General features: G+C 37.7%; 2 protein-coding genes across 5 annotated transcripts in view; both read left to right on the top strand.

Annotated features, from left to right (window-relative positions):
- The window catches only part of LOC134315173 (kinase non-catalytic C-lobe domain-containing protein 1), a 61,274-nt gene extending 41,916 nt beyond the window's left edge, over window positions 1–19,358 (top strand). For 3 of the 4 annotated variants that reach the window (XM_062996189.1, XM_062996190.1, XM_062996191.1), the window contains 11 exons: window positions 1,528–1,724; window positions 2,911–3,021; window positions 3,136–3,280; window positions 3,436–3,618; window positions 4,569–4,784; window positions 6,008–6,090; window positions 7,613–7,766; window positions 7,999–8,121; window positions 14,056–14,115; window positions 14,221–14,378; window positions 17,484–19,358. In XM_062996189.1, coding sequence (XP_062852259.1) covers window positions 1,528–1,724; window positions 2,911–3,021; window positions 3,136–3,280; window positions 3,436–3,618; window positions 4,569–4,784; window positions 6,008–6,090; window positions 7,613–7,766; window positions 7,999–8,121; window positions 14,056–14,115; window positions 14,221–14,378; window positions 17,484–17,715 — 1,662 coding nt within the window. In that variant the 3' untranslated portion in view covers window positions 17,716–19,358. Of the gene's footprint in view, window positions 1–1,527; window positions 1,725–2,910; window positions 3,022–3,135; window positions 3,281–3,435; window positions 3,619–4,568; window positions 4,785–6,007; window positions 6,091–7,612; window positions 7,767–7,998; window positions 8,122–14,055; window positions 14,116–14,220; window positions 14,379–17,483 lie in introns of those variants that run through there. The other variant, XM_062996192.1, reaches the window with a different exon arrangement.
- Window positions 19,359–21,539: 2,181 nt separating this feature from the next.
- LOC134314592 (homeobox protein vent1-like) lies at window positions 21,540–22,620 on the top strand. The gene is made up of 3 exons (XM_062995246.1): window positions 21,540–21,795; window positions 21,904–22,139; window positions 22,256–22,620. The coding sequence occupies exons 1-3, from the start codon at window positions 21,540–21,542 to the stop codon at window positions 22,553–22,555; spliced, it is 792 nt and encodes a 263-aa protein (XP_062851316.1). The 3' UTR covers window positions 22,556–22,620.
- Window positions 22,621–23,670: the final 1,050 nt, after the last annotated feature.

The raw sequence follows: 23,670 nt of genomic DNA on the forward strand, positions 1-23,670 counted from the left end.
CCACGCTTCCTTCTGCGTCTTTCAGGTTTTGGTTTTCACTTCAAAGCATTTGAGATCATTTTAGCTGAGCAGCCTATCATTTGCTGCACTTCTCTGTATGTTTTTCCCCTCTACAACCAACTTTTTAATCACAGTACGCTGTTCATCAGAACAATGTCTGGAACAACCCATTTTACCCAGTATTTCAGAAGGAAATGCGCTATGACCAACCTGTGCAACATTTGCCACCCTCCTACATTAAATAAGGGCCAAAATTGACACACGTTCTTCTGCAGAATGAATGACTTCACCAATTGAACTCCTCACTGCTATTATTTTGAACAAGCCCCTTTCAATCAATGCTTCGATTACTCAGAATAAACGGCATGCATGTCCTTACTGTTGGGTTTGTTTTGTTTTCATTACTCTACTACACTTTCAAGTAAATTTTTGCTATGTAGAAATATCACTTCTACTAAAAACAGTGATTTATCAGGTTAATGATGTTGAACTGCTATTTTTTTTAATACCACTTCATATTGGATATTGATCAGTCTAAAAGGAAAAGTAGGAATATAATTATACCATTCATTCATTCAGTTACAAAAATTACTTCAAGACATAAAATGGGTCCTGGTGATGGTGATGTGATGTGGGGCATGTTTTTATGGCACACACTGAGCCCCCATAATACCACAGCCAACAATTCAATCTTTGAATAGCTGTTTACGTTCTGATAATGGATCATGTTTCAAATCAGATCATCTTGAACTGTTCCCATAAACTTTACAATACTTTAGTAGTCTTAATAAACAGAGTAGTTTTAGTAGTTTTAATAAACTGATTCCAACAGTCTTTCGGAATGTGGGGAAGGAGGCAACAACAAGTACAATAAAAGTCTTAAAGAATGTGTTTAACAACTCGTGAAATCCATGCCAAAAATTATTGAGGCTGTTCTGAAAGCAAAGAGGGTCACAGTATTAGTATGGTGTTTCTACCTAACGGATGGATATGCATATGTACAAACCCAGTTTCCAGAAACAGTTGGGACATTGGGTAAACTGCAATAACAAAAAGAATCAGGGTGTTGTTAATTCTCTTGAATTTTTATTTAACTAACCAAAGTAGAAAGAAAAGAGTCCCAAGCTTCATTGTATTTTGTAATGAGAAACACAGAAGTAAATGCCTGCAACACACTCCAAAAAAGTTGGGACAGAGGCAATGTAAACATGCAAGATCATTATCTGGTTAATCAACATGCTTGTAATTTTAGTGGGGATTATTTCACTTATCTGGCAATTCAATTAAAGCACAACCCGCTGTAGAAGATCCTGAGATTTTCTTTAACTGTCCTTTTTTAAATGGAAGAACCACAAAAACAGAAATGTTTAAATGAAAAAAATCTGAACTTTAGAAAACTCTGTGGGAGATTTTTTTTCATCAAATTACAGCGACTTTTTAATCATGCTTCCCAGAGCAAAACTAGTTGGTCAGCTTCATCTATCTAGTCCTAAGTGTTAATCATTCAAATGTTTGTGTAATTATCAGGTGTTGTGTGTGGATCAGTGGGGTCTACCTCTCTCTCTACTACCCTCCCTGGCTTCTTCTGACTCTTCAGCTGTAGACCTCAGGGCCAGTGAAGATCCATCCATACTTAGCCTGGTGTGTGAGCAGCGAAGAACAAGAGGTTGCTGCCCTCTACTGGCCGGAACTCCCAAAGGCCTTATGGCTTATCTGTATGCCAGGTAGAAATATCGTACCAAGGTGATAGTGTTGTTTTTATTGTTATTATTACTAATGTTTAGTATTTAGTTTAGGTTTTTTTTCATTTACTGTATGAATCTTTTGAAGTCATGCATAGATGCATATTTAGAAACAGCAAATCATTCTCTAAACACTAAATAAAAGAGATGCAGTATGAATTTATTTTCTTGAATACATAACATATAGTGGTATTACATTTCAGAGTGTGTTTAAGAATACTCTGGATAAACAGTTAGGTAGAAGCCTGTTGATGTTTTTGAAGTATTCCAGAGTCCATGTGGATGAAATGTATTATACACCGATCAGCCATAACATTAAAACCACCTCCTTGTTTCTACACTCACTGTCTATTTAGCAGCCCCACTTACCATATAGGAGCACTTTGTAGTTCTACAATTACTGACTGTAGTCATGTACAATTACTGACTCTGCATGCTTCGTTAGCCCCCTTACATGCTGTTCTTCAATGGTCAGGACCCCCACGGGACCACTACAGAGCAGGTATTATTTGAGTGGTGGATCATTCTCAGCACTGCAGTGACACTGACATGGTGGTGGTGTGTTAGTGTGTGTTGTGCTGGTATGAGTGGATAAGACACAGCAATGCTGATGGAGTTTTTAAACATCTGTCACTGTCACTGCTGGACTGAGAATAGTCCACCAACCAAAAATATATCCAGCCAACAGCACCCCATGGACAGCGTCCTGTGACCACTGATAAAGGTCTAGAAGATGGCCAACTCAAACAGCAGCAATAGATGAGCGATCATCTTTGACTTTACATCTACAAGATGTAACACTGTGGACAGTGAGCGGACATGGTTTTTAAAAACTCCAGCAGCGCTGCTGTTTCTGATCCACTCATACCGGCACAACTCACACTAACACACCACCACCATGTCAGTGTCACTGCAGTGCTGAGAATGATCCACCACCCAAATAATACCTGCTCTGTGGGGGTCCTGACCATTGAAGAACAGGGTGAAAGCAGGCTAAAAAAGTATGTAGATAAATAGATGGACTACAGTCAATAATTGTAGAACTACAAAGTGCTATGGTAAGTGGAGCTGATAAAATGGACAGTGAGTGTAGAAACAAGGAGGTGGTTTATTGTAATGGCTGATCAGAGTAGAAGCACAAAACACTTTTCCTTTTGTCTTCTGACAGAAATGCACATTTGGAAGGATACATCCAACACTTCCTCTACACATATCGCTACTTCTGTACTCCTGAAGATTTCCTCCAGTTTTTAATGAACAAATTTCACAGCTCAGTAGGGTATGCATCACATTCTGACCAGTTTAATACATTTATTTATTTAATATTTAAACATTATTAGTTACTGTGCTGGATTGAATGATTAAACATGCAGACATTTCCACTGTTTATTAGAAACAAGAACTCCTCGAAGGACAGTGCTAAAGTGTACCATCGTACCCTGGACGTGTTGGAGTGCTGGACAGGAGACTGCCGATCAGTAGACTTCACATCCAGCTCTCGCCTCCAGCAAATGCTTGATAACTTTCTCACATCTGAGGTGACTTGAGGCTGCATGATTCATGTGTTTATGTTACATGCCTGTGATGATCCCAGATCAGGATGTGTACTTGTTTTTTCCCCAATGCCTTAGGTAAAGGAATTTGTCCATAAATGGCTTAATGTTTTGTTGATCTAGCTTTATTTTCTCTTTAGGTGGCTCCTGTGGAAAGTCGGGGAGAGAGACTTCTGACAATGCTACAAAGCAGTCCCAAAAAGAGGCGGGGCTGTAAGGTTTCGTGTCTTAGCGAGGGACCAATCAACAGTTGGGAAGATGTTGATGTCCAGTCAGTTCACTCCATTTGCAGACAGTCATCCGTTGAGGGCACAGCCAAAAAGGTCAGTGTGATCTCGTTTTGCCTAATTAGTGTAAAGACTTTGATTAATGAATTTTAAAGTCATTGATCAGGGCAGTTGTGGTTAAAGTACTGGACTAGTAATCAAAATGCTGCTGGTTCAAGCCTCACCACTGCCAGGTTGTCACTGTGTGGCCCTTGAGCAAGACCCTAACCCTCAATTTCTTAGACAGTGAACTGTCACAGTACTGTAAGTCGCTTTGATAAAAGTGTCTGCTAAATGCCTAAAATGTAAATTCATTTTAATGCTGTGTGATATATACTAATAATCAAATTGTTAATAAACATACTTACAGTATTTTTTAAACATATGACATGTTTGTTTGGTCATATTTACATTTTTCTGATGTGGTTGACCTAATGATTTTTACCAGATGGCTTTCTATACCATTATTGATCTCTGTGTATAATTATTATGAAAATGGACATCGTGCAAAGGTTGCCACCCAATTACCAAATCATAATTCAGCAGTAAAGGTGAATTAAGATCGGATAATTGAATATGAATAGATTGAAAGAAAATTGGAGGAGAAATGCAATAAAAAAAGTCTGTAAAATATCAGTCCATCCTTGTCAGTGAGCTTTGATTTGCTACCACTGTTCTGCATTACTGACATGTTTGTCCAATGTTGCTCTGAAACATTCATTTTTTTCCAGCTTTTGTAAATGATGCAACTGCAGTTTAGTAACCTATGATTTGGCCTCTCTTGATTCTATTAATCAACCCTCAGAGGTCTTAAGTAGTGTGTAAGTGTTTTGATCATTCATTGATGGGATTACAAAGAAATAATGACATTAAATGTGTTTTAATATATTGCGAACATTTCAAGACCACGGTGTACAACTATAGAATTGCATTATTAAATGGTTATCCAGTGCCACACTAGTGCTAGTAAATGTAACTCCTAAAGGTTTGTGTGTGTGTGTTTGTAGAGTTTTCACTGGCCTGTTTCCCGTGTAGTGGAACCCCAGGCGAACCAGTCGAAGGAAAAAGCGTTCTCAATTGCAGCTGCTTTGCCTCGACCCTGTTACAACTCCTTGCTAAGCCAGGTGACAGGTGTCTGTGTAAGGAACGAAGACAGAGTAGCGTTTAATCAGACTGACTACAACCCACTGAACACAGCTCAGCAGCTCACACTGCTCCAGCAGGTATTAACACCACAGCATGGCATACAGCAGTCTTCTTCATACACATGGGCTTTGGTTCTTTTGTTGTCCCTTTTGTTGTCAGTTCTTTTCAGTGTCTTAATTAATAAAATAGAAATGCATAACTGTAAAAACTCTCTTTTTTGTTTTTATTATATTATTATAGTATGTATTATTATGACCTGAAAATAGAAATTGGTTTTGAGCCTTGCATAACTAACTTATAGTGTATAATAAGTGTATAATAATATTAATAATAATAATAATAATAATAATATCACTTATCTCTCACTCTTTCTTACACACATATACACAAACTGAATTCTACTGCTTTTTATTTTATTTTACATGAGCTTAGGTGTATTTATGTTGTGCATTTATTGTGTTCCCTACTCTATACCAACTGATATCTGTCTCTATTAACTACTGTCTGTCTATATTAACTACTGTCTATCTCTCCCAACTACTGTCTGTCTCTATTTACTGCTGTCTGTGGATGATTTCAAATATAAAATAAATACATTTTAATAAAAAAAAGAAAGTACTAGGAAATATGCTTACTATTTTAATATGTATTGTTGTTAATGGTGTTATACTGTATTGTTGTATTGGGGCTACATAGACACTACCATAGTGCAGGTACTATGTTTTAAGTGTTTACAGTTGACTTGGTTAATGATAAAATTGAGTCATTAATGATAAAATAATAAAAATAAAACATACAGTGGGGTCAAAAGTTTTGGACTGCCAGTGTAAATAAAGTGTAAATGCTTCAGTTTTTCCAGAATTTAATTAAGTGTTTTGTCATTAAAATCATTTAATCAGCAAAACAATTTTAGTGAGAAGTTGAATGCATTTTAGAATTTCTGATTGCTGATTTCTGATGCTGATTATATGATTTGTAATAAAATGCATTATATTCAAGTGAAGGTCTCAGGCTTCCAGCCCCCACTGTATGTTTTTTTTTTTTTTACTTTTTACTAACCTCCCCTTTTGCGAGTCTTTTAGTTCTGCTCTTTTTAAGCTTTTTTTAATTTTTCTTCTCACCTGTGTGACAAGTTGCAAATTTATGGTCTCATCAGTAGAGGGAGACAAAGCACATCTGTCGTCAATTTCTCACATTCTTTGTGCAACTTTTTCCACATAGTCTGCGTCAGCCATTAATAACAAGCAAAAAACTGTGCATGTACCTCTTCTTATTTGTTATTCTTTTGTCCCTGATTTAGGAGATCTTCCAAAGCTGTCATCCTGTTAATTTTCTCAACTCTAGAGCACAAGGAGTGAGAGAGAAAACAGCCAACATCTCCAAGTGAGTCTGCACATCATGTATTATACAAGATAGGTTTGAACACAGTCTAGGGTTGCAGTGTTTACGTCCCAGAAACACATAAATACACCCAGGATAAGGTGTCAATGTACTGCAGGGCAACACAAACATTTATACATCAACCCGAGTACCTGGAGGAAACACAGTGTCAAATTTAATAAATAATATTTTGTGATTCTACAGAGTGCAACATTTTTTTTCTGACCCTACATCTGATAACCAGTATAACCAGGCATAATGGACAACTTGTTTCATGTACTTTGGTCAGACTCAGAGGAGGAATGTTACAGTTGTAGAATAAACTCTGAACATTCATCTGAATTTTACATGTGTAGACAAGCCACCAATGATGCCAGTGCATTGATGCCAGTGTTTGTCCTAGAACAATTACTTCTCTTTATGTACACACACAAGTGACCAAGTTTATTATATACATATACACTAGTCTAGGCCTTCTGTTTTAATCATCTTTACATTTACATTTTCAGCATTTAGCAGACGCTTTTTATTTTAAGCGACTTACACAATGAGCAGAAGACGATGAGCAATTGAGGGTTAAGGGCCTTGGTCAGGGACCCAACAGTGGCAACTTGGTGGTGGTGGGGCTTGAACCGGCAACCTTCTGTTTACTAGTCCATTGCCTTAACCACTGAGCTATCAATAGTAAAATAATTTTACTATTTAATTTTGTAGCAGTTAAATTGTCAATCAGCTTGAAAAAAATATGAATGAAGAAACACTAAACCACACTTAGAACTGCATTAATTTTAGGTTATTTTGAGCCTATTAAGTCCTTCTACCTTGTTGTGGTGGCGCAAATGTCAGTTTCAGTACTGTCAATGTCAGTACTGAGCAGTAATTCGCTCCAGGTAAAACTGCTTCTATTTATCATGGTTTGTTCCTCACAGATTTGTTGGCTCCTTTGTTGGAAATCTGTTTTTATTTGGAAACCATGACGCTTTGCCTGGTCCAGTCTGGTTTTCTGCTGGTGTATGATGACAGCAAACTTTGTGTTATACTGGGAACTTTTTGAGCATCACAAGGGAACCATCCTAGATGAGCAGAAGGGAGGTGAAGGCTCATTTCCTGAAGCAGGCATTACATTAGGACCCGGTCTGGGGTCATAACATTGTAGCTTTTCCTAGGGTGGGTGCTGTTTGTGCATTTCTAAAACCAGCTTGTTGTGGGTTTCCTTTCTTTCCTCTTTTTACAGAAATGCTCTGAGCAGCTTGCCATATTGTAACAATTACTTTTTATTTCTGAACCATCCCTTTCCTATCCACTTTCTCTGTGAATAGGACTTGGTATGTTTCCGTTATTTTGACCACCTCCTTTATTTTTCTCTTTTGTTTGTGGGTATTTGTGGCATCATGCAAATTGAGTTCATTTATAGTTCTTTCAGGTGCAAGGCGTCATCTACCCAGTTACATTCTCTTATTTTGTTGAATTATCTTTTGGCATCCAGGGTAAAAGAAAACGTTTATATTGTCTCTGTATTGTCCAGATCTGTACCAACTGATACCCCACCACCAGAGGGCAACAATCTGTTTGTCAGTGATGAACAGGGGTCTAATGGGCCTTTACAGCACCTCATACGATATTCAGAAAGTGTCAGCACCTGGGTCTCTGCTGAGATTGTCATCACAGACTCTCTAAAAGTAATGCTCTTCTATTCTATTATTTTTCTTGCATAAAATTAAAGTACTTAACATTTCTTATCATATTCTGCCAGAATGAATCTTGGGAAAATATGACCCACATAGAAAATGCTGGTCTGTGATTGAGATGGAGTCTTGCTTGGCAAGGGAAAATAACCATGTTTGTTTTTCCCCTGGAGCTGAGCTGAATTCATTCTTTAGGCATTAACTGCTGTGCTTTGTCTTCTGTCAGGTTCAGGCCGCTCTGCTTGCCAAGTTTCTCCTGATTGCCAAGCGCTGTTATGAAATGAGAAACTTTGCAACAGCCATGCAGATTCTTGGAGGACTGGATAATGTGATTGTCAGACAGTTACCGGTAAGACTGAATAAAATAAACAGTATATGTTTATAAGCTGTATAAGGCTTGGGAATAAGATGTCATGCCCTGGCTGGTTGTCATATGACTAGGATCACACTGTAACTCTTAGCTTCATAACAGACATTTAAGAAGCTACAGGCTGCTTCAAAGAATTTATGCAGACAATAGAGCTGGGCGGTTCCTGAATCACCCGGGTTAATGATTCAAATCTTTGTACTGAATCAGGAATCCCGAGTCCGAAATCTCAATTAACCCGGATCCTATGAGTCCTCTGAGCTGCTGCTAAGTACACAAGGCAAGTGAGCAGGCTCACTGGAAACACCGCGGACTTAGATGATTTGGCTGGACCAACTTTACTCCAGTCCATGAATCTAAGTAATAAGTTAAATGTTCCAATAAACATGCAGTTAAACACACTGGTGTTTGTTATGTGGCTGATTTTATGCACATGCTATTATTATTATTATCAGTAGCAGTGGTACAGATTAATAATGCAGAATATTTTCTTGTGAGCAAAACAACAACAAAATATAGTTATATGTTTTATTATAACCAATCTGATTGGTAGGTGAGTCCATCCCCTCTCCCCCATGATCAAGATTCCACTTAGAAAAAAGTGTCAACTTGTCACTGACAAGAGAAGTGTGAGGTGCCAAGAGAATTAAGAGAGAAGGATTTATTTACAGAAGATGAGTGCACGAAAGACAAGTGATATTTGGATGCATTTTCATGCAGTAAATCAATCGCAATCAAGGTGTCAGTACAAGTGACTCAAGTGAACCCAATCACATTACTGAGTGACTCAGATTAACCCGAGTCAATAAAATGAACCGGATTTACCACCACTAGCAGACAATAAGATATCAAGCTTACATAAATTTAGGAAAACATATATCTACTGATATATCTAAATCAGTAGTCTAACTAACTACCGTCTGACATTCTAGCTGCAAAACATAGGACACAAATCTTACATAGACAAAACGTTCTGTGCAGACTCATTTAAACCATCAAGTATAAACAAACTGCCTTATTATTAAAAAAAAAATGGGTGAATTTGCACCCTGCCGTGACGTCCATACCCAGCCCTATATCAGCTCCTGATTTTAATTAATTCACTGCTGTTTGAACTAACATCTATCTGCAGCATATGGTGTGTAGGAGTGATTATGCTGAACATCTTTTTGACCCATTGGCCAGTAGTTGGGGGGGGGAAATCAGAAAATGGAAATAATTAAAAACTTACTTATTGTTAAACTATAATGGACATTGTTGTGCATGTTGATAATTGGTTTAAATATGCAAATTTATAGTATAACCACAGAAGTACGTCTGAAGGGCTTTACAAAGCCACCCAAAAATGAGAAGGTTTTTGGTTACACTGGAGGACAGCGCACCAAACAGAATCTCACTGTCTCTGCTTTGTTGGATGAATTTTTTTTTTTTTATGTTGTTTTTTAAAAATACTTTGCTCTGTTCCTACACATCTTTAAAGGCCAGTAATTCAGGGTGTGGGCAGTGAGTTCAGATGCTTCTGTTTTGGATGTTTTGGGGATTTATAAAAAAAGAAATCTGTCTCTACTCATTCTGATCATCTTGCTTACCCAGATTTTTTTTAAATAAAGCAGCATTCACACTGACATTCTGGGCACCTGTCAAAACACATACTAATATGCATTGCTGGTGTGTTTGTGGGCTGTGATCAATAATTTCTATCTATCTATCTATCTATCTATCTATCTATCTATCTATCTATCTATCTATCTATCTATCTATCAATCTATCAATCTATCTATCTATTTTTCCACATCACAGGGAAAACTCTTCAACTCAAACCACATATTATGTATTGTAATAGTAACAATAATTATAATGAGGTACTAATGTATGATGTGTTTGATAAATTACATTAGGACAGTGTGTACAGGGTCATTAGGTGTTTTGTGAGATAGTCGTTGGGCAGTCATTGAGTGATTTGCTTCTTTTTCTTTAACTCACCTCAGTAACTGAATTGCCTAATGCATTAACACATTTACATTCACATTTACCAGGACTTACAAGTATGGTCAAATACAGTCCACGCATCTAAAGGTTAAGAGAAAGAACCTCTGAAGTCTGGCAGACCCATACCCGAACCTGGTATACATTTTCAACAAACATGCACACACAGAGATCAAACAGGCAAAAGGGCAATACAGGAAAGGAACCAGGGGAAGAGCTGGGTCACAAGGCCTTCATATAAAGAGTTCCCACTGGCTGAAACAAATAATGCGTAATGAGTGCAGAAACTGCCCTTAAAGTGCTGTTTAAAGGAACTGGCACTGTCAGTCATCTGCGCCTCCATGCCCCCTGCCTGCCCTTAATGGCATGGCAGGTAGGCACATTATGTAGGGGTTTTACATGTTCTCTTTCTATCCGCATGAGTCCCTGTACATGTTTCCTGTAAGTAAAATGTTACCAATGTAATTACTAAGGCTGGCACTGATCCGATACTCTGTATCGGTATTGGTCCAATATTGGCCCAAATCACTGGATCGGATATCGGAATGAAAACAAACGTGTAATCCGATCCGATACTGTTGCTTAATGTAAATAACACTTAATGTAAATTAGGCCATTGTTTGTGTGTAAAGCAAATAACACACATTCCATCACAGTGCCATTTATTGCCACTCACTCTTGATGACATCATTAACATGTGCCACTAATCTACAACTCATCTGCAACAGCCATTCAGAAATTAAAACACACTGATCTACTTAAACTTTTAGCATTTTAAAAAATCATCTACTACTGCCACAACTAAAAACACTGTTTAAACACAATAAAAAACGCTTTATAAATGATAAATCGCTCACCTGAGATAAAGAAAACCTATCTTGTCCCAGCTTGGAGATCTCTCACATCCTCAACGATTAATCCATTAGTGTTATGAAATAAAACAAACTACACTGTTTCCCGTTTAGCCCCAGATGTCCTCTTTAAAATCCATCAGGGTTTTTTTTAATAAGCGCGCTTTGGTTTTTAATAATCTAAAAACGTGACAGAACTTAAATGGAAAATGTCAACTCTGCGTCAATTCTTCCAATTGTAGACACTTTTTTTAAACAAGCCAAAAATGCTGCTAAATGTTCTGTGTGTAAAAGTTAAAATAAAAACAGCAGTTTTGCAGAAGTGTGATGTTGTAGGTTCTGTATTTATTCCTTTAGAATATTTGTTTTACAGTCTGAGCATTGTTATTTAGATAGCTAGTTTAACCATGGTGCATTGAGACGTATTATTACTGCTTAGTTGTTGGAGAGGAGAAATGACGGTATTTGATTGGTATCGGTATCGGCAGATACTCGATTTGCAGTATCAGTATCAGACATGTAAAAGTGGTACTGAGCCAACCCTAGTAATTACACAAAACATTCTGTGCTAACCATGATTGGATGCACACCTACTGTACTTTTGAACATGTATTCACATTTTTCATCTAAAATTCTTACCTTGTGTTACATACAGTGTATCACAAAAGTGAGTACACCCCTCACATTTCTGCAGATATTTAAGTATATCTTTTCATGGGACAACACTGACAAAATGACACTTTGACACAATGAAAAGTAGTCTGTGTGCAGCTTATATAACAGTGTAAATTTATTCTTCCCTAAAAATAACTCAATATACAGCCATTAATGTCTAAACCACCGGCAACAAAAGTGAGTACACCCCTAAGAGACTACACCCCTAAATGTCCAAATTGAGCACTGCTTGTCATTTTCCCTCCAAAATGTCATGTGACTCGTTAGTGTTACTAGGTCTCAGGTGTGCATAGGGAGCAGGTGTGTTCAATTTAGTAGTACAGCTCTCACACTCTCTCATACTGGTCACTGAAAGTTCCAACATGGCACCTCATGGCAAAGAACTCTCTGAGGATCTTAAAAGACGAATTGTTGCGCTACATGAAGATGGCCAAGGCTACAAGAAGATTGCCAACACCCTGAAACTGAGCTGCAGCACAGTGGCCAAGATCATCCAGCGTTTTAAAGAGCAGGGTCCACTCAGAACAGACCTCGCGTTGGTCGTCCAAAGAAGCTGAGTGCACGTGCTCAGCGTCACATCCAACTGCTGTCTTTGAAAGATAGGCGCAGGAGTGCTGTCAGCATTGCTGCAGAGATTGAAAAGGTGGGGGGTCAGCCTGTCAGTGCTCAGACCATACGCCGCACACTACATCAAATTGGTCTGCATGGCTGTCACCCCAGAAGGAAGCCTCTTCTGAAGTCTCTACACAAGAAAGCCCGCAAACAGTTTGCTGAAGACATGTCAACAAAGGACATGGATTACTGGAACCATGTCCTATGGTCTGATGAGACCAAGATTAATTTGTTTGGTTCAGATGGTCTCAAGCATGTGTGGCGGCAATCAGGTGAGGAGTACAAAGATAAGTGTGTCATGCCTACAGTCAAGCATGGTGGTGGGAATGCCATGGTCTGGGGCTGCATGAGTGCAGCAGGTGTTGGGGAGTTACATTTCATTGAGGGACACATGAACTCCAATATGTACTGTGAAATACTGAAGCAGAGCATGATCCCCTCCCTCCGGAAACTGGGTCGCAGGGCAGTGTTCCAGCATGATAATGACCCCAAACACACCTCTAAGACGACCACTGCTTTATTGAAGAGGCTGAGGGTAAAGGTGATGGACTGGCCAAGCATGTCTCCAGACCTAAACCCAATAGAACATCTTTGGGGCATCCTCAAGCGGAAGGTGGAGGAGCGCAAAGTCTCGAATATCCGCCAGCTCCGTGATGTCGTCATGGAGGAGTGGAAAAGCATTCCAGTGGCAACCTGTGAAGCTCTGGTAAACTCCATGCCCAGGAGAGTTAAGGCAGTTCTGGGAAATAATGGTGGCCACCCAAAATATTGACACTTCAGGAACTTTCACTAAGGGGTGTACTCACTTTTGTTGCCGGTGGTTTAGACATAAATGGCTGTATATTGAGTTATTTTGAGGGAAGAATAAATTTACACTGTTATATAAGCTGCACACAGACTACTTTTCATTGTGTCAGAGTGTCATTTTGTCAGTGTTGTCCCATGAAAAGATATACTTAAATATCTGCAGAAATGTGAGGGGTGTACTCACTTTTGTGATACACTGTATCTAAAACAAGAACTCTGTAGATTTAGAGCTTATTTTATAAATAGTGTTAACTGAAAACTTCATTAAAGCTTTTTACATAAAACTGTACACTGATCAGGCATAACATTATGACCACCTTCCTAATATTGTGTTGGTCCCTCTTTTGCTGCCCCATATGCAACAAACAGTGATGCACTGTGTATTCTGACTCCTTTCTATCAGAACCAGCATTAACTTCTTCAGCAGTTTGAGCTACAGTAGCTCGTCTGTTGGATCGGACCACACGGTCCAACCTTCGCTCCCCATGTGCATCAATGAGCCTTGGCCGCCCATGACCCTGTTGCCGGTTTACTACTGTTCCTTTCTTGGACCACTTTTGATAGATACTGACCACTGCAGACCAGGAACACCCCACAAGAGCTGCAGTTTTGGAGATGCTCTGACCCAGTCGTCTAGCCATCACAATTTGGCCCTTGTCAAACTCGCTCAAATCCTTACGCTTGCCCATTTTTCCTGCTTCTAACACATCAACTTTGAGGATAAAATGTTCACTTGCTGCCGAATATATCCCACCCACTAACAGGTGCCGTGATAAAGAGATAATCAGTGTTATTCACTTCACCTCTCAGTGGTCATAATGTTATGCCTAGTTGGTGTATATAATATGAATGTTTACTGACCATTCCAACCACTTGCTCATTGGTGTAAACATGGTTTATTTTCTCAGCACAGGGACATGTTCATCATTTCTTTATTTGTTTATACATTGTAGATGTAGCCTTTTTGTGTTCCCTGTTCTTGTAGGCATGGAAGCAGCTGTCAGCCAAGATGTCAGAGGTTCTTGAAGAGCTCAGGGCTGTCCAGGTAGGACAAGGCTCTAAACACATCGGTCACATCACCTCGTACAACATGTACACTGAAACAGAGGTGGATTAGCTGGACTTTAGGAGGTGTGTGCACTCTTTGCAGGTGTTTCTGAAGAGTGACAGTCTGTGTCTGATGGAGGGTGAGAGAGGAAAAAGGCAGCCCACATTACCAGATGCCCACATCCTGGCCATGCACTTACAGCAGCTGGAGATTGGCGCTTTTACTTTGACCAGTGGAGCATACAAGTGGCCCAAGCTACGGTCAGATGTTGTCATATCATTCAACTGTACTGATGACTAATACAGACACACATACACAGACTAGGCATAACATTATGACTACTGACAGGTGACGTGAATAACACTGATTTTCTCTTCATCATGGTACCTGTTAGTGGGTGGGATATATTAGGCAGCAAGTGAACATTTTATGTTTAAAGTTGATGTGTTAGAAGCAGGAAAAATGGGCGTAAGGATTTGAGCAAGTTTGACAAGGGCCAAATTGTGATGGTTAGATGACTGGGTCAGAGCATCTCCAAAACTGCAGCTCTTGTGGGGTGTTCCCGGTCTGCAGTGGTCAGTATCTATTAAAAGTGGTCCAAGGAAGAAACAGTGGTAAACCGGCGACAGGGTCATGGGCGGCCAAGGCTCATTGATGCATGTGGGGAGTGAAGGCTGGCCTGTGTGGTAGCTCAAATTGCTGAAGAAGTACAGTTTGTTGTGTATTCGGGACCAACAGAATATTAGGAAGGTGGTCATAATGTTATGCCTGATTGGTGTAAAAGTACTGCAATTACAAAACTAACATACATTAAACATTATAGTGTTTTTACATGTATATAATTATCAGATAACTATATATTACATTTTGGCTAATAACTAATTATCAGAGTTTCATGCATTAATTTCATGCATTAGTTTACCTGAATCAGCCAGTAAAATAAACTTATGTTATATATTAAAATGATCACACCAGCTTATATGTTTTTTGGGCAGTGGTAGCTCAGCGGGTAAGGTACTGAACTAGTAATGATAGCGTTGCCTGTTCAAGCCCCACCACAGCCAGGTTGTCACTGTTGGCTTAAGCAAGGCCCTTAACCCTTAATCGCGTAGACAGTGTATTATCACAATACTGTAATTCGCTTTGGATAAAAGCGTCTGCTAAATGCTAAAAATGTAAATGTTTTTACATGCTGTACACATGGTGAGTTTCAAACTGCTCTTCTTTTTACATTTATGTGCAAATGAGTGAGGCTTGTTCAAAAAGAATGGAGATATTAACAGTCTGGTTCGTTACATACATTCCATTCCATTTATTTTACTAACGCTTAGGTAATTGTAAGCAGCTGGGTTTGTGCCTAAACCAGTCCATCTTGTTACTGGGAGCAATTTACCAGCTCCCTGGTTTTTTTTCCATTATTGTTGGTAGGAGCCACATTGCTGGTAACAACAGTGCTGGGGGTTCCAATTCTGTGGTTGGGCTCAAAAATACATACAATGCATGGAGTTATGTGAACCTACTCAATAGGGGAATGCATCAGTGTACCCTTAGTGTCAGTCCCAAGCCAGGATCAAAAGGAGATTTGGTTTTTCTCTGTTCCTGTAGGCCAATTTACATTCTGTAGATTTTAAATTATTCAGACTCCCTTATGTTTTTGCACCTTGCCTTGTGTGCTGTGTATTTCATTTTAAATAAATATAATTCCCATATTTGCCGCTCATCACACTCAGTAATGAAGTGAAAACATTTTTATGTTTTTAAAAAATCATTTAAAATTAAAAAATTGACATCTACTATTCAAAAACTATTCAGACCCTATATTATGTTTTTTGTAGAAGCCCCTTTGGAAGTCATTACAGATTCAAGTGTTCTTGGATTTGGGCAGTTTATTCCATTCTTCATGGCAGTTTCTCTTAAGCACTCTTCAGATTGGATGGCGAGTGTCTGAACAGTTATCCGGACTCTCTACACATGTTCAATAGAGTGTTTGTCTGGGCTTTTGCTAGGCTACTCAGGAACTTTCAGAGACTTGTCCCAACATCACTCCAGCTATACTCTTACAAAATACTAAATTCCAAATAGATTGTTTATGCAAAATGGGCTTGGGATTAACTGTTAATTCTGTTTTTTGAAAAGATTAAAGTTCAAAAAAGTATTTCATCAATCTCCATCAAGTTCCAAGCAATTTAAAGTACCCACTCCACCTCCTGCATGTTTTGAGGTGGAAGAAAAGACAGGGTGCCTGGAACAAACACAGTGCACACATTAAAAGAACATATCAAACTTCTTACTGACAGTCATTAAAGGCAACATTTAAAACCAGGTTTCTAGAGCATGACTACTGTGCTTCTTAGCTCAATATCATTTCTAATAACCAGAGGTTTAAACTACTGTCACTGCAGCAAACATCCAGCCCATAATATTCTCAAAAATTAAGCCCTTTGATGAACACACACATATACTGGCAAACATCTGTGGAGGTCAGAGTTCATGGAGAGTCTGAGTGAGCGCTAATGACACAGCTGGTGGCTGCACATGTTGTCGTGTCCAGTCGGGTTTACGCGTCCTGTATGTTTGCAAGATTGGGTACAGCAAGTGTGTGCAGACAGATGGTGCATCGTGGTGACTGCAAGCTTGGGGCTGTGAGATGGTGCCAGGTATCTTAGGCGTTGGGTGTTGTTGGCAGATGCCAGGGTCGTAGCAGGCGCAATGAGAGTGAGACACACAGCTGGTTGTTATACACCTAACGTGGAATTAGGATATAAACTTTTTTCTGAGCCAAGGGAAGTTTGGAATGCATTTTAAGGATCTGAAAACATTGAGATCATGTTGAGAAATAACCAACCAGGTGAAGAATCGCCCTTAGAATCAAATTCTATATTCCTCTTTTATTTTCTTGTCCCCAAATTTTACACTGTGTTTGCATGACAGCAAAGGGTCAGCCAAATTCCACAAATGTAAATGCCAGGCTTGGTTACATTATATTCCAAAAATCAGACAAGTTGATCAAGTGTCTTAACACACCCTAACTTTAAAAATGGTGACTGAGGTGCTGTTAACTTGACATTACACACCGGGGGCCAAAGTCTAAGACCACTGCTGAACATACTTTTATTGTTCACTTTTATGTTCACTGTATATTATATGTAAGAGATAAAGGTCACTGGACCACAATGCCACCATGCTATTTCCTCACAACTATAACTGAATAAAATAAAAATAGTACAATTATTTAATTTAGAGAAAGTTTCTAGTCTTTCAGCTGTCTTATCATAGTCTAGCTGTTACCAAAATATTATAAATGCTAAACTTTTACACAAACCCATAAACCCTATTTATTTATATATTTTTCTCTGTCTTTTCAGAAGTATAGCTCGAGTAGTAAGTCAAGTCCACGCCTTTCAGGAGCATGTCTTTTTATACCCTCCTGATCTAGAGCTGCAGTCATATCTTCAGGCCCGGATCACCCATCTAAGTGCTTGTGACGTGTCTCTCCTCGCTGCTGACAACGATACCAACTTTAACCAGCCCACAACAGAGCGACAAACTCGTCGCATTCAGGACACACTGCGAAGGGTCAAGGCTTCCTTTCAGTAATTCAGAACGAAATGTATTTATAGTGTTTTATAGAGTATGGTTAGATGTTTTTATAAATGGACATTGGGGAAAAGCCTGAACTCTGTAATTTGTTGTTTCTTCCTTAATAACTAGTAATTTCTCAATTTAAAATGAGAAGGATCTGCACTTGTGTCCACTGCGCTTCTCTAACAAAAATGTTTTGAAGTTCTATTTTTGCTCTAATTAATATAATTTAAGAATAATTACATCTACTGTTTTCTGTGCACATATAAATACTATTGATGTGTACTAAAATATTATAGCTTAGTTTTAATAAACTGTTTTTAAAAATATTAACAATTTTTTACATTAAAGACCTACCACATATAAATAATTTAAGGGGTCTATTTATAGTAGACAAATCAAAAAGCTCTGTAACGATATAATTCATTCAATCACATTATAAGCGGAATTCTTAATATTTTCAGTGTATTAGGAATTGACATGTTTATATATGTATTATTATTTTATGTTTTGTCACTGAATTATTCTGATAAGGGTAATAATTATGGTGTTATAATAATAAGAGCCTGGTTTATTATTATTATTATTATTATTATTATTATTAATCAGTGAGATGTTCTCCTGGTGTCTGTGTGGGTTTTCTCCAAATATTGTTTTTCTTATACCTCCCAAAGACATGCATAAGGTGTATTGGCAATGGGTGTTAATAAATAAGTGGACATGTAAGTGTGTGGTTCACTGTTATTGGTTAACATACTTACAATAAACCTATTATTATTAATAATAATAACAATAATAAACCTGACTATTAATAATAATAATAATAATAATAACAATAATAATTTAATTGCATGTATTCCCTGTGTCTGACTGGCCATCAGATCCCGTCTGACTGGCTATCAGATCCCGGCTTTCAAAAACATGCAGAACTTGGACTGTATTCCACATTCCTACTTATAACTATGTTGATAATGTGGCACCCACATGATGTATTCTTTATGTGTGCTTAGTGTGTGTTTTTGGTGTCTGGCCCACCAGGATCCAGCAGTTAGTTAAACATAAATGAATGAAATCTTACTGAGAAGTTTTTATTTGCTGTTTGTCATATTAATGTATAATAGTGGTACTTAGTGTCCCCTCAATTAGACTTTACATGTGACAATCAATCTACAATGACAATCATATTATTAATAATAATAATAATGTTATTATTAATGTCACAGTATTCACCTATATGTGTTTGTTCCCTCCCTTTTCCTCCTCTTCCAAAGTTGAGGAAACAGGCGCCCCTGGAGGTCGATGCTCCTCTGTAGTCTCCACATCAAAGCGTTGGAGATAAACACAGTTAATTGGGGGGCGAGGAGCTGAGACCTCTGTAAGCACAGATCAGTGATAAAGGAAGCACGCAGCATGCTGTTATCATCCTAAACGATCCCTTTACAAGCACATTGTTACTACTCACCACACCACTCATCAGAGGGATTAAACTCTCGGACACACACAATTCAGGCTCAGTGATTGAGATTGGCATCAGTTATAGTCTCACTGCCTGCTGACAAATGCATTTAATTGAAACTATTTAAACTTGTTGCATTGAATTACAGAACGTGCTTGATTAAATACTATAGAAATAAAGTTGCATTAAGAATACAGAAGAATTGTGTGTTTATTTTGCTAGATATTTAACGTCATGTTACAATGTTCCATTCACTTTCTGCAACTCTAAATCAATGTGACGACGAAATAGCGAAACTAATCGAGTCTAGTTTATTTGTGAAGAGCTTCTTACAATATACTTAAGCAACTTTCACAGATTTCACGACCCAAGACCCCTGAAAAGCTATGTTTATTATTACCAAGGGACCATATTAACGGATCTATATGAATGAATTAAAATTTGACTAAATAAACAGATACCAGATGGTAAAAATAAAAATATTTATAACAAAAAGATCATAATTGCAGTATGTGGGAGCATAAAGTATAGGGGTCTCACTTGCCAAAGGTAGTTTTACCTGCACTTCAAGCCCAAACAAAAGCCAATATTTACAGACAGTATTAATATAGGCCACTATTGTTTCACAGCTGATGTTCTGGTCTGCATTGCTTGTATTGAGTGCTGCTGCATTAAGTGGGCAGTTTGCATGTGAAGTGCTGGTCGATCAGCTGGAACTGTCCTGCTACTGTAATCCGTTTGATGTTCGCTGTCCAAACGGCAGCGGCGCCAGCGGCTCTCCAGGACACCACAGACATGTTACTGCAAAGCCATTTGAACTCTGTTGTCATTCCCATTGTCCTCTAACAAAAGAAAGGTGTACTCAGGAAAACGAGAAACTAAACACACCGAGCAGCAGACTAAATGATCCAGCATGTTCGAGTTTAGATCTGTATTTGGATTTGAGAAGACCGAGACTAGATCTGTGTGTAGGGTAGATTTTAACTTGGATGTACTGTATTTCAAAAGGGAGCCAGATGTGTATGATACGGTGTATTTGTAAATATTAGAACAAGAGTTTCTAAACTTCGCAAATATCCCCAATATCTCTCAGCGTCATGGATACCACATATTTAATACTAATATACCAAGCTATAAGTAAGACAATATTCAAATGTATATTTTAATGTACTTAAATATTAGAAATAGGATATATAACAGATATTATACCTACCAAATAGGCAATAACTGTAACTAGATTAGCACAAAGCTATGGGTATGATACAGATATTATTTTATATAACAAAATAATGTTAATTTCTTATATTTGTTCATAGAGTAAATTTCATGATACCACAACTTGTTTTTCCCATTTTTTTAATTAACAGTGTTACAGATTTGACGCTGAATAATCAAAAGTGAATTTGTTTTAAAACGTGTTCATATTAAAAACTAATTGGCACAAACATAAGGCCTGTAGTATTGTACATTTATTTATTGTTTTAGTTTGTACAAGAACAGCAAAACACCAAAATATAATGACATTTAAAATCATACTGGCTAACAAAGTATAAAATCAGCTCATCGTTTTTTTGCTGGTGTGATATTACATAGACAAATGACCTTACATTACAATAAGATGGTTCTGGCATTTCCTAACTTAACACTTACTGATCTACGTGTTGATTTCATTATCATGGATGCTCATTTATACTATAAACTATGCATTTATGCTTAAACACTAACTTAATTACAATATACGTATTTTACCTTTAGCTAACAACTTATTTTCTTATGTTGCATGTGAAAAACCTTGTTTTATATGTAAACTCTTACTGTCTGCACATACTTGGCATCAATAAGAAAGTTGGTATACCTTATGGAGTTTCCTGCTATATGAATCGACATAACATTAATTAATAATACATTGAGAATTGTAGTAGTTTAAAACACGATTATGTTTATTTATTTATTTTTCTTTTACTTTCTTACTTATTAATGTATTTACATGGTATTTTTGTGATTATGTTGCATGTTGCTTTAAATGTAACCTAGATTGAAGATACAGTGAATTATCAGCAGTAGTCATGAGCCATAGAATTAATTCTTATCCAGCTGTTGGCTTAGTGTAAAGCCACTCAGACAGCTGATGTCTCAAAGGGATTCTCACAGACTCAGTGGCGCCAGGCTTTCACACAATCACAGGATATGTAAAGACTTCAATAACGACCCATTAGCCCTAATGATTGCGAATTGAACAGGCGTTAACACACATACATGCATATGCTAATGTAGAGGGGCGGGCGACGCCTATATAACCCCAGAGCTTTCCCTGGAGACTTCATACTCTCGGAACTTTCACTGGAATTCACCACTTTTTACTTGGACCCAACTGAGCTGCAACATGGTGAAGAACTTCTCTGTGGACTGGCTCGCTCAGAGCTATCACAACTCTAAACATGATGATGAAACCAATGAGACTCAGGCGGTGAGGAGACATGTACCATGCTTGGTTCAGCCAAGGCCGCCGACTTCTTATGATAAGATTTACATTCAGCCTAAACAGAAGTGTCGCCAGACTGAACAGAATACCACCACAGATGAATCGAAGGAGAACATGTTTACTCCACCAGCAGTAAGGAACTGCTCCTCTCCAAGCTGTAAGTATTTTCTTACCTTCTGTTATTGTGCTGTTTATCCATAAAGTTCATTTCAGTTCACATTAGTTGTGGTGCGGTCAATAACCACATTTTGTTTTTTCTTACTAGCTTCGGAAAACAGTGGATACTCCTCCGGGTACGAGAGTGAGGCAGCTACATCTGAATGTCTATCCATTGAGGATGGAAGTGAATATGAAAAAGATGGAGGTGTCCAGCGCAGAATTAGAACCAAATTCACCCCAGAGCAGATCGTCAAGCTGGAGAAGCTCTTTAGAAAGCATAAATATCTAGACGCAAGTGAGAGGGCCAAAGCTGCGCAGAAACTCAACCTCTCTGAGACTCAGGTTAGTTTACCATGTATTTAATTTTAAACCATTAAAACCAGTAATGAAAAACGTTACTTCGATGCATTCTAGTATTGCTTATATATTTAACTCATTGTTTTATTGCCTTATTTTAGATTCGAACCTGGTTCCAGAACAGGAGAATGAAAATGAAGAGGGAGGTGCAGGACATTAGGCCCGACTACGCACTCCAAGCTTTGCCGCATGTCCTCTTCCCAGCTATCACATCTCTTCCACTTCAGTGCTACAGCGGACAACGTGTGTCTTACCCCCCGGTTCACCACATCCCGAGCCAACATGTGATTCCCCCGATGCCTGTTCATCACCCCATGTCGCACCAGCAGATCCATCAGCAGATGCCCAAGCAGTTCATCCCTCAGCACGGACACATGATTCCTGTGCAGCAATACTATTAACCTGAACTGAAATACTGGAGGATATTAGACACTTATTTTAATGTGCAATATGTACATTTGTGTATATAGATGATTGTAAAAATTATTGCATAGGATTTTATTAAGAAAGTAGTTTATTTATAAAGATGTGATTATATTTACAATGTTATATTGTAATTGCACTGATTTTACCAATAAAAAGTTTATAGTGATTTTGAGTTTGATGAGCATCTTTTGAAGTCGCACAACTCACATTTGATTTACATGGTTGTTATAAAACATTATACAGAAATTGTATCATATAAATACTTTTTTTGTTGTTAAAAATGTATTAGGCTTAATAGAGTCACATATAAACCATGGGCTGCTGTGACTTGTACTGAAAAGCATAGTGATGCAAAAATGCCTTTTCCTATACACCTGAATGCCAGTTCCTAAATTGTTTGCCATAAGCTGGAAATATATACGCAAATGATAAATAATAATGGTTTAATGTAGCCCACAATTTCTTTACTGGAGCTTAAATGATTAGTTGCATTTTAGTAAACACGTGTTCAAACCCATTATACCTTCTTATTATTCACAACTGCAAATGATGATCCCAGTCATATCAGTCACAGGTCCTTATGCACTGTAAAACCAAACAAGTTCAGAAAACTCAAAACTTTTGTTGTAACCGATTACCTAAGAAAATTTAAGTGTATGTAATATATTTTTTAAGTATACTGTACTTAACAATGATATTTTCAGTGAACTCTTTTTTAGTGTTCATTTTAAGTTTTCTGAACTTATATATAATATTTACAATTTACAATATTTTAAGTATACTGTACTTAACAATTATATTGTCAGTGAACTCTTTTTTAGTGTTCATTTTAAGTTTACTGAACTTATATATAATATTTACAATTTACAATATTTTAAGTTCTACATACTACATTAGTGTTAGTAAGCATTATATAATTTGATTAAGGTCCACCAACTTAACTACGTATAACAAAATATATGATAGTAGACAACTTATTGCTTTTAGGAAAAAAAGATAAGTGTGTCAAACTGCTAGTCAATCTTAGTCAAGATCATTTAAACCAATGAATTAAAAATTTAACATACAAAATTTTAAGCATGTAATTCAC

The sequence above is a fragment of the Trichomycterus rosablanca genome, chromosome 5 (genome assembly GCF_030014385.1).
Source record: "Trichomycterus rosablanca isolate fTriRos1 chromosome 5, fTriRos1.hap1, whole genome shotgun sequence".
In the NCBI taxonomy this organism is placed as follows: Eukaryota; Metazoa; Chordata; class Actinopteri; order Siluriformes; family Trichomycteridae; genus Trichomycterus; species Trichomycterus rosablanca.